The sequence below is a fragment of the Monopterus albus genome, unplaced genomic scaffold (genome assembly GCF_001952655.1).
Source record: "Monopterus albus unplaced genomic scaffold, M_albus_1.0 scaffold266.1, whole genome shotgun sequence".
Classification (NCBI taxonomy): domain Eukaryota; kingdom Metazoa; phylum Chordata; class Actinopteri; order Synbranchiformes; family Synbranchidae; genus Monopterus; species Monopterus albus.
The window spans coordinates 506115-517711 of record NW_018128146.1 but is presented as its reverse complement, the minus strand read 5'-3'; the positions used below and the strand labels follow the sequence as shown (position 1 = coordinate 517711).

The 11597-nt window shown below is 41.7% G+C and overlaps 2 protein-coding genes across 5 annotated transcripts in view; one reads left to right on the top strand and one right to left on the bottom strand.

Annotated features, from left to right (window-relative positions):
• Positions 1 to 2279, bottom strand: part of sf3b1 (splicing factor 3b, subunit 1) — a 19788-nt gene extending 17509 nt beyond the window's left edge. For 3 of the 4 annotated variants that reach the window (XR_002276727.1, XR_002276728.1, XM_020621697.1), the window contains exons 1-3: positions 2261 to 2279; positions 1863 to 1911; positions 884 to 1056 (exon numbers count right to left, since the gene is read on the bottom strand). Coding sequence is in view for 2 of the 4 variants with exons in the window: in XM_020621697.1 (XP_020477353.1) it covers positions 884 to 1056; positions 1863 to 1890 (201 nt within the window). In the remaining 2 variants the exon portion in view is untranslated. Of the gene's footprint in view, positions 1 to 883; positions 1057 to 1862; positions 1912 to 2260 lie in introns of those variants that run through there. The other variant, XM_020621695.1, reaches the window with a different exon arrangement.
• A 245-nt stretch (positions 2280 to 2524) lies between these two features.
• On the top strand, positions 2525 to 10088 carry coq10b (coenzyme Q10B). The gene is made up of 5 exons (XM_020621698.1): positions 2525 to 2746; positions 6690 to 6851; positions 7707 to 7899; positions 8435 to 8536; positions 9242 to 10088. Exons 1-5 carry the CDS (start codon positions 2583 to 2585, stop codon positions 9407 to 9409), a joined length of 789 nt encoding a protein of 262 aa, XP_020477354.1. The 5' UTR covers positions 2525 to 2582; the 3' UTR covers positions 9410 to 10088.
• The last annotated feature ends 1509 nt before the right edge of the window (positions 10089 to 11597 follow it).

The window sequence follows — 11597 nt, the reverse complement described above, 5'->3', positions numbered from 1 at the left end:
TCCGTCCAGCTTTCTCCAGCTGACTCCTTGATTCCCTCAAAGATCAGGTTTTTTCACTTGGACTGTACTTCCAAATGCTCCATTTTATCCATTATGGCTATTAAACTCTCACAGGTTCTGTAGACATCCTCCCTTGTTTCCTTGGTTTGTATTTTCTGTTCACCCATGGCTGCTTTAATCACATCCACATCTCGCTGGGTAAACTGCAAACTCGTTTTTATCTCCTGTATTTCTCTGGTCATGTCGTCGAGTCTCTTGTTATTTGTCTCCATAAGTAGTTGCACAAAACCTTTGAAGTTGTCTTGTTGTTGGCTCAACAGTGCGGTGTACATCTGCTTCTGCTGACTCAACATCTCTGTTACTTGCGCCACTGAAATATAATCCTCTTCTGCCTCAACATCCTCGTTCGCTTCTGATTTATTAGCTCTTTTCCCTCTTGGAGGCATTTTAATAGTTGTAGAATTTGTTCAGACTTGAAAATGTAGAAGATGTGAAAAATCGTAGAACAGACAAGAGGAGCAGTAAACGTCTGCTCTCCCTTGCAACCCAGAAGTTCAGATGTGCTTCTTGCACAGCTGCACCTTCATTTTGGGTTTTCTCATTTAACAATTTAACAATTTGACACAAATGCTTTTGATTTGCTGCTTGCATCTGGACATTGAATGCTTTGTTTCCATGACAAAGAGGCAGTTTGTGTGATTTTGGCTGTTGGGCTATGGTAGTTTTCATACTGAACAGTGAGATGCTGAGAAAGCTACTATTACTCTGACTTGCAAATAACATCTTGAGATGGGACCTGGACTTAAAAACAGCCCTGATATGTAGTTTACAAACCAAGAACAATGGAAAATGTACCTACACCCCTGGGTAGGAAAATACTTACATCCTCCTGCTCATTGGCAGCAATGGAGGTGACATATCCAGCAAAGCGGCTATCGCTGCCTCCATAGATCTCCTGGTCATAAAAGCCAGTAGAGTCAAGGCCCACTCCCTGCTGTCCATCCTCCAGCAGGGTAGCCTTCATCCCCTGGATCTCCAGGATCTGGGCCTCGATATCTACAGGGAATAAAGAAACAGACAACAGACAATGAGAATTTACATACTTAACATCCTACTTCAGAACACAAAAACACTTTACAATACGACCCGCGATTCAATGAGAAATTTCGTTGTTTCAAACACGAACAAAAAAAAAATGCTTGCTAGTACTTGCATATAAACTATAAGTTACTGCTCATCCCTCTAAAAATGATTAGCTGTTGCTGCCTTGTTTGCCTGCATCAGACCTTGATTGGATTTAGGTACCGGAAGGAACAGTATTTCATCAATACACAATTCACACAATAAAACAGCACCTTATACAAGACACACAGACGGTGGGGCTGAACAGGGCATGACAAAAATGTGTAAACGTACATGTAACGTGTGGTCCATCTTGTTAAATGAAGATGTTGCTAACTGGGTTAACGATGGGCACATGATTTGCGTTTAACGTTGCACAAAGATTAATCGTGTGTTACCAGAGACACGTTTACAGTAAAACATATGCCTAATGATAAATTTGAACACGCTGTTGTTTGGCCTGGTGGCTAAGTTCCGTATATATTATTTGTCCACAAATCCCTGGAAAATTGTCACGGGTAACGTTAGCTAGCTAAAGCTAAAAAGCTAGCACCAACCAGCGCCATTATCTAAACTGTCCGCGTTGTGTCGTACCACGGCCTGCTGCTTATCACGTTGTCACAACAAATTAATATATCCGCAAAGAATCCAGCATTTACTACAACGTTTCATGACACATAATACCGTGGAAAGGTAACATGGTAAGGATTCTATGTATTATATATTTGCAAGTAACTTACCTTCGTGCGTTTTGGCGATCTTCGCCATTTTGGTGGTAGTTGTCGGAATCTGAAACCGGAAATGCGTTTACCCAAACTTCCTTCTCCTTGTAGCTGTTCTCAGATCAGTTTACAAATGTTTCATAACTTTTTCCCGCGATAGTTTATTCTTTCTTAAAATAACTTAATCAAAAAGCAATTCAGAACTAGTACAGACATGCATAAAACATGCAATAAATAATCCAAGCAATAGTAACATTAGTGATGGTAAAGTAATTACACCAGCTGCAACCTAAAATGATGAACACAGTATTGCATCAATAATCATAATTCAATAATGTGATATACTTTCAAGTGAAATGTGCCATTCTGCATGAGTATTTTTTTACTTTTACTACGATCCAGCAGTAATTGCATACCTCTCTAAACAGTTTGAGCAAAACCTAAACAATATCATCTTCAAGGAGGAATTATAGCCGGACTGCTGGATCAGACTGACTACTTTTAACTACGTGTGCCCACAGTGACTGACTGCGTATGTGTGTAAAGTTACAAACACAGGCCGCCAGAAACCCGAGCCAACGTCTCGTGACAGTCCTGCACGCGCGCGCTCGTGTATGCGCGATACTGACGAACGGAAAAACTGGCCAATGGAAACATCTCATTGTGTATGGGTTGTCCAATGGTAGGCCGCCATTCGGGGGTCGTAACATTGTAGGCGGGACGGATGTGTCGGCTCTGATGCCTGACTGTCTGTCAAGCAGGTTTAGGAAGAGGCGACAGAAGAGATTCTTCAAAGAAGGGAAGATGGCGAGAGGTAGTCGGAGTTTGAGAAAAGTAGCTGAGTGTATGAAACAGTTATCTTCGACAGCTAACCGAGAAATACGGACTAGGAACAACCTAAGGTAAGCGTTTCACGTTTTTACTTACGACTACACCTGCACGTTTTTGGAGTAATAGACGCACCAAAGACAGTAAGGTAGCTGTTGCCACAGGTTGTTGTGTCGGTAAATTATTCATTTAGCTTAGAAATGATTTTGTTGAGTAGTGAATTCAGTACGGTTTAAGCTGCCAACATGTACGAACTTAACTATTTCCTGACCTTGTTTGACTTATTATAGAATCAAACTTTAAGGCCAGGAAACATGCTAACTGACGTTAGGTCTCTACAGCTAGTAACACCTCTGGCAAAAAGACGATTAACCAACGTGGTAACACTTTAAATCCCTTCATTTAGTATTTATAAGTAGTACCTTGCATATATTTAAAAAGACACTATAATGAGGTTGTATGCAGCTGTAAGGAGGGTTTTAAGTTGTAATACAGAGCGGTGATAGAAGAAGTACTCATCTTTTGATCAAGTGAAAGTTTGTTTGTACAAGGTTTTAAAAGCCCTTCACACATGATATACTGTATTTCTACACTGTAGGATCAATACTTTATATCAGTCATCAAATCCTCTAAGCCTGCTACTGATTAACTCTCTCTTTTTATTGGTGGAATGCAACAAAGTACATTTAATCAAGTACTGTACTTAGGTAGGAGTTTGAGGTTCTTGTACTTGGCCTAAGTATTACCATTTTGTGTTACCTTGTACTTCCCTACATTTCAAAGATGTACTGTACCTTTTACTCCATCAGTTACATGTATGTCATCTTTAGCCATTAGTTTCTTTGTATATTAGGACTTGATATACAAAGATCAGTGTAAACATAAAATATGGTACACTGACATAGAATGAACTACCAGGCTGTATATGAAATCATTAAAATGACTTTCAGCTCAACCATCTGCAATACTAAAAATCTAAGGTGTCTTTTAAAACGTCCAGTAATATTATATAACACATATGGAGTGTTCTGTCTACCTTTACCTTTGCGTCTTTAAGTACATTTAGCTCATAATACTTTTAAATGTTTTTCTTAAGTAGTTATGCATGCAGGACTTTTACTTGTCAAGTAGTGTTTTGCTACTTTTCCTTATTAAAGGATCTTAATACTTCTCCCAGCACTGAAAATTGTTTAGTATTGTAGTAGGATTTTGCAACTAACAATTACAAACTTAACTAGTAACACAACATTAGTAACACACAAGTAGTGGTTGTGGTTTAATTAATGGTCTACGACACATTCTAATGTAGTACTATGTAGTATGTATGTATGTAGTACTAAAAGGACATTTTACAGCAGTGGTGGAAGAAGTACTTTGATATTTTATTCAAGTAAAAGTACTGATACAACCATGTCAAATAGCTTTATTATAAGTAAATCTTGTGTGTAAAAGTTCAAAAGTATTAACAAAACTTATTTAAAGTACCAAAAGACAGAATGTCCTATTTCAGCATAATATGTTGCTGGATTACTGTACATTGAATATTACAGGCACACAAAAGTTGAATTGACAGTGTTTTAGCCAGCAGAGTTGTCACTGTTATGATCAAAACATTGTGTCATTAAACTCTGCGAGCTTACAACTCCCCCTCTTTGTGCATCATGTGCTGGGTTTGTCTTGAATCTGCACCCTTTTGTGGTCTGATGTCCCTCCAATGCCAAACATCCTTACATTGGTGTGGGGAGTCAGTTGAAGTCAGTGCCATGTGTTCTTGTATCACGTTCAGATAGTAGTGAATGGGCTCTCTGTGAAGTGGTTGCAGGAATTTGAAGCAGCGCATTATGAGAATCACAGAATGACACTGATAGGTCATATCACATTAAACTGTGACATAATGGCTAGTTAAATATATGCCTTGTTGTGCTCACAGTGCCAGATATATTGAGAAACGGGATACCAAAGGTGATGAACCCACCAGTCAGAGACAGTGACCCTGACGGCTGCTTTTGTCACAAGCAGCAGTTCAGTTTGATGCTTATGGCTGCAGTGAAGAAGCCAGGATTAATGAAGTCCTCCCATTCACGGTGTCAGGGAGAGACCACTGGCGCCTGGTGAGGAACAAGAACCAGAACTGAACCTGCTATTAAAGCTGCAGCAATTAGTCCACTGAATTTTCCACTGAAAATTAATCAGCAACTAGTCTGATAATTGATTTAATCATGTTTTTTAGACACAGATGCCAAATATTCACTGGTTCCAGCCTCTCACATGTGAGGATTTAATGTGTTTCTCTGATGTATACCCACACGCCTTTAGCCACATCTGACACATTTCATTATTTCAAGTGAAAACTGCTGGTGCTCCTTGTAGCTAGAGTTTAAAGTAAAGATTGAAACTTGGGTGGGTCACACACTGAACTGTCTAAACTACAAACATCCCTTTAACCCACTGACATTGACGTTTCAGCTCAAGAAACAGTTGTGGGTTTGAATATTTTATTGAAGGTTTTTCTTAGACATAGGTGCAGATTTTGGTGCTATTGGGCCTCATGGACCCTGCAGAGAGGCTGTGAAATGAAACCTGGCTGCTGTTGGAAAATGATTCTCGTATTACGTGATTGTGATACAGCTGATGCCTAATTATTAACCTGCAACTTCTGCCCTCAGGCCAAACATACAGGTCGTGTAGAGGAATGTAGGAGAGCAGGAAGTCCTAGCAGGGATAAGTCAGCCCAGGTGGTTCAGCTGTAAGGTGTTTTATGTGCCCATGCTACTGCCCTTGACCTTGTTTCATTCTCACTGGCGTCTGTACTTCTGGGACACTTTTATTTAAACGCCAAATGTTTGGCAGGTTTTGCAAGGTTTCCATGTAAAGTCTCCTATTCTCCAGGAATATGTTGCCACTTTGTTCTTCAGTTATAGGTGTCATAGGTTAATTAACACCAGAGTTTGTGTAGATATGAAATACTGTATAACTGTGCATTTAACACACACATCAGAAACACAAAGCATACCAGTATCAGTTGCTTTCAAATCAGGAGTGGAGGATGAGCAGGGTAGGGATATGTTTTTGCTTGTCCTGCACATTTACAACATGATTCAGACTCAGAGTTGTGCTTTGTGTATAACATGTTAATGATCATGGCCACAGATTCTGTTTCTTACGAGTGATATTAAAATGTAAATCCCCAGCGGTGCAATGCAGAAAAATGTGGTGGAAAATTGGCACAATAATCAGCCCTGAAATGGCACTGTAAGAGGCTAATATTAGAGACCAGCTGATGAACATAATGGAGCTTTTAGCAGGTAAAGGGGCAGATATTTCCCTCAGGAGAAGGCGGAGACCAAAAACAGAGGGAATACTCAACTTAGATTAACCAGTTGGACACAAGCATGGCTCCACATTAAACAAAATGGAATTTGTTAGTTTGTCTGATCCTCATTAGCTTCTGTATAACCAAAGCATTTCTTCCTGGGGTCCATGTACAAATACACACAGTGACAGTACATATCAGCACCACTTATGCTCAGCTCGCAGTCACAGACTGACAGTAACAACAGAGCACACACATAGACATCATTTAACAAATTAGGACAACATTGTGTACATTTACAAAACAGTACATATACCATCAGATAAAACACGAAAAGACAGACAAGCTCAGAAAAATCTGTTGATCTCTAATGATCAATGTGATCACAATGACAGAGACTGAGCAGGAAGAATCGCTTCTCAGTACACATCCATTAAACAATAATTTAAGACTAGATACAATATTTTTGTCATTATAATATTTCTGTTAAACACTAGTAATGTCTACAGTAATCTGCTTCTAACACAAACCAGGAGAGACTCTCTGCCCTGTTTTGTACTACATGTAGTTTCTTTAAAATACCCACAGTAGTACATGATTGGTAATCATATTGTTTAACTAGTTCATGAAGGTTTACAGTATTGATTCAAATGCTCATTGTTTTTCTGACTCTGTTGTGTCGTCATTGTTTGTTTTTTGAGCAGCAGATATTTGTCGACATGTGGGATCCTGATGACACGAGTGCCACCCCTGCTGGGTGCAGCCACGCCAGGACGCGGTGTCGTTGCGTTGCCTGCACGCAGCTTCTTCAACCTCACCAGTTCCTTGTCCAGGAGGAAGGAGTACTCAGAGAGACGCATCATTGGGTGAGTCTACGAGTCTGGTCTCGCTTCACAAGTCCTCAGGTCAGGTGCTCATATGCACAATGAAATAGGCTTTGCTTGCTGTAATCGTTCATCCTGTTCTTCCAGGCCATTTGTCTGACTCGGACTAACTTCAGCTAAACTTTGTGATGTTTTTCAGTGCATGTTGCACCTCATCAGTGCATTTAAAAGATAAGCACCGTACATATGGGCACCTGAATATTGTTCTTAGAAAGACAGACTTGACAATTTGTGAATCCTAACAAGGAAATTAAACCTAAAAATCATAAATTGCCACAGGAATAAAAAAAGGGGTCAATGAAGAACAAATCTCTAAAATCTCATTTGTTTCACTTGACTTCACAGAAATAAACATAATGTATGTTCAAGTACAATAATATATAATAAAATATTCTTAAAAATCTTGGAACATTTTGAAGTCACAAGTACATGTAAGACTAAACGTGTTGGATGCTGTTGGCCCACAGTATCTGTAGTTCTACGTATGCCTCTCTGTATGACGCACTAAATGTCCTCGTGTGACATGGGGAGGTCAGAAGCTCTAAATCTGCTTGTATAAATAGACACAAGCACCAGCAGCTATTTTCCCTCAACTGCAGTGATGCAGTTATGTAATTGTAGTGTTGGAGACCCTAGAGACTCCCATTCACTGTACCCTGCCTTATTTTTAATTTTTAATGCTCTTTTCTCTTTTATTACACTTTCTCTCTTCCTCATTGTCCCATTTAAGACTTTACTGGTTTATGAGCCTTGTTCCAGCCTTGGTTAGTGCTATGTCACAGTTTCTGGCCTTGATCTTCTGACATGCAGCTTTCCCCCATTTCCTTGGTGGTGCAGGTATTCCATGCAGGAGATCTATGATGTGGTGGCTAGTGTGGAAAACTACCGCCTCTTTGTTCCCTGGTGCAAGAAGTCTGATGTGGTGTTCCAGCGATCTGGATTCTGTAAGGCCAAACTGACCGTGGGCTTTCCTCCTGTGGTCGAGAACTACACCTCTCTGGTTACTACAGTATCCCCACACCTGGTCAAGGTAAGGCACCGCCTTCCACCCGTGTTGGCTACATGCAGCGGGCCTCATACAACAACACTGTTATATTCTTATCGTAGACCTCTGAGACTTTTATCTGTGACGTTTTGCTTGTATGTCTGTGGACAAATTTGTCAATTAACTGCCAACTGTTTTAGTAATTGTTTCATTTATTTTTCAAGCAAAAATTCAAAACATTCTGAGTCCAACTTTTCACATGGACTGTTTGGCACATAATAGTAAACTGGATATGTTTAGGCTTTGGACTGCCGACAAAACAAAACAAGCCAATTGAAGACACTACAGTTCCATCTGTTGTTAGAAAACTGTGTGTATGTCTGGTCTGAAGTTTGCATGGGGTTCGTGCCTCACCACATGTGTGGTATGCCTGTTTTTGTGCATGTGTATGATTTATACATCTGACCCCTGCTGTCATGAATCAGCAGACAGAACAATATCAAGTGTAGCAGTCAGCTGCAGGACATGAAATTCTGCCCATCACACCACTTGTAATTAATGTGTATATTTTGCTCCTCAGGCATCCTGTTCAGAGGGTAAACTGTTCAACCATTTGGAGACAGTTTGGCGCTTCAGCCCCGGACTCCCGGGTTACCCTCGTAGCTGCACTGTGGATTTTGCTGTAGGTAGAAGCACTCTGCCAATTGTAATAGTCAAACCTTCTTAAAGACACACAGCACTGTGCAAAAGCCTCATGCTTTAAAGGGAAGTGAGGATTCTTTCAGAAATAACGTCATGAATTGTTTTAATTTGTTCAATAACCTCATTCAGAGTGTAGAAAATTCAAATCAGTTTTGCCTTTAAACCAGCAGCAGGTCTCCTCAGTTCACCTGCAGACAGTGCTTCAATGCACCTGGCAGGTAGGTTGTTTCAGCATCTTGGAGAAGCGGCCACAGTTCTTCTGTCGATTCAGGATCCCCAACTGACTCCGTGATGCTGAGATCAGGGCTCTGTGGAGGCCGGAGCATCTGCTGCAAGACTCCTGTTTTTTTATCTGGTCTCTGAACATAGTTCATTATGGTTCTGGTGTCAGGCTTCAGGGTGAATCTGGGAATGATCGGACGCCTCCCCGATGGTGTTGTATGACGAATAAGAATCTAAAACCTTTGCACAGTGCTGCGCGTGAGGGGATAAAGTGGGAAATGTTGTGGTTTAACCTTTGCTCTGTGTGCGTCCTCTTGTTCTGCATGTCTCAGGTTGGCACGTCTGCAGTTGCAAGGGTTGTATTTCTCACTGGATTAGTTTCAGACTCTGACACACATACAGACTGCTGACCAGTATACAGTGCATTGTGAAACTAGCTAACTTTATCCCCTCCCCTCCTCAGATCTCCTTTGAGTTTCGGTCCCTCCTTCACTCCCACCTCACTCACATCTTCTTCGACGAGGTGGTGAAGCAGATGGTTTCTGCATTTGATGACCGTGCTGCCAAGGTCTACGGGCCAGAGACTCCGCTCCCCCGTGAGCTCATGTTCCATGAGGTTCATGACACGTAGCGGCACCCCAGCGGCACAAACACAGAAACACAAACACACAATGCCCAATGCCAGCGACAGAGAGACAGATGAGAGAGGAGGCAGTGTACAGAGAAAAGAGATGACCTGTATTCTGACTGAAAACTGCAGTGCCTTTCTCACAACAGTGACCACATTCATTCCCAGCAACATCTTATTTTTATAACTGATGTGGATCCACCAGATAGTTTTCAACTCGGTGCTAAACATGTACAGGCTTGTTTCCACCTCAGTTTTTGCCTTTAGTCACTTCCATTATCAGAACTTCACATGTAATCTGTGCCGGTTTGTGAAACTGAGTTCACAGGTTACGAGTGTGAGGTGAGACTATGGCCTAGCAGTACCATCGGTCATGACAGGTCAGCAACTACGTCATCACATCTGTAAACATCAGCTGCACTCAATAGCTCACTGCGCTGTTCTAACCACCGCCAGTCTACGATCAGTGCAACGCACAAACCTAACAAGTTGCTGTACAGCAAATGTCTTTCTATCAGGACCAGTGGTCAGGTGTGCTGTGGTACAGATGTAGAGGTGTTTCCTTCCTGTGATGCTCTCTGCTGGTGCAGCTTGTTTCCAGTTCTACGCGTTCCTGTTGCTGCTGAACTTTGTTTCATACATTCTGTCACCAAGTCATAAGGCAGTAAACAGCTTCAGTAAATGTTTGGCTCCTGCTTTGTGAAAATTGTTTTGTCTTTATAGGGTAAACTATGGTCATGAACTTTGGGTCATGACCGAAAGGGCAAGATTCCGGATACAGGCGGCCAAAATGAGCTTTCTCCGCAGGGCAGCCGGGCGCACCCTTAGAGATAGGGTGAGGAGCTCGGTCACCCAGGAGGAGCTCAGAGTAGAACCGCTGCTCCTCCACATCGAGAGGAGCCAGCTGAGGTGGCTCGGGCATCTGTTTCGGATGCCTCCTGGGCGCCTTCCTAAGGAGGTGTTCCGGGCATGTCCCACCGGAAGGAGGCCCCGGGGAAGACCCAGGACATGCTGGAGGGACTATGTCTCTCGGCTGGCCTGGGAACACCTCGGTGTCCCCCCGGAGGAGCTGGAGGAAGTGTCTGGAGAGAGGGAAGTCTGGGCATCTTTGCTTAGACTGCTGCCCCCGCGACCCGGTCCTGGATAAGCGGAGGAAAATAGATGGAGGGTAAACTCTGCAAGCTCTGAGCTGTTTATTCCAGTAATCGATTGATTAGCTGTTAAAGTGATTTTTGTTTTATGCAAACAAATAAAAAAAGTTGTTCTCAATCTCTCAAGTATGGAGATTTCCTGGTACACTGAACTGAGTATCTCTGGGGTTTGGACTGTTGGTCAGTTTGAAGATATCACCTCTCAAACTGGGATGGGCATCACAAATTTCTGGCATTTTATCGAGGCCTAATCAAATAATTGAGAAAATCATCAGCAGGCTAATCGATCATGAAAATAAACATTAGTTGCAGCAGTAGTGAACTTTTCTCCTTGGCGACACAGACGTTGTACTGGGGTTTGAACTGCAACTGTTTCCTTATCGATTAATTTGACAATGATTTTCTCAATCAGTCTTTTACTTTTGTTTATAAAAGGTCAGAAAATTTGCCGTTTCATGGTTTCTCTACTTGAAGTTAACAATAAAAACCCAAAATATTCAGTTTGGTGTTACATAAACAGGAAACCCTCACTTTGTAAAAGTGGGAACACATTTTTGGTAGTTTAGTTTTTTAAATACTGCACGTCGCAGTGTTTTGGTAAAGACTAAAGATTACAAGCTGTACTGTAGTCCGGCTGGATGGTGTGACACGTTAGGTGCATCTTCTCTTAACATTATTTTTGAAATCTCCATGCAAGAGTGCATGCAATAAATATTTCTGTGCCGTTTTAGGATTAGAAAGATGGAGCCACCTGTCACTGCTGACAATGAGCTGTGCACAATATTTCTCCCAGGTGAACCCCACTGCATGTTCAGGTGCAGCCATAATGTCCAGGATGCTTTCCCTGAGGGCAGCACACTTCTTGTGATGCTGTGATGGGAGAGCTCGACTTAGGTGTGGTCAACCAAACGTAACACCTCTGTTTTCCAAATGACAAGTGATGCACAAATAATCAGAGGAACTCAGGGCTGCAACAAACAATTATCTTCATCACTGACTAGTCTGTATTAATCAGTTCATTGTTTGACCTGTGTTAAAGA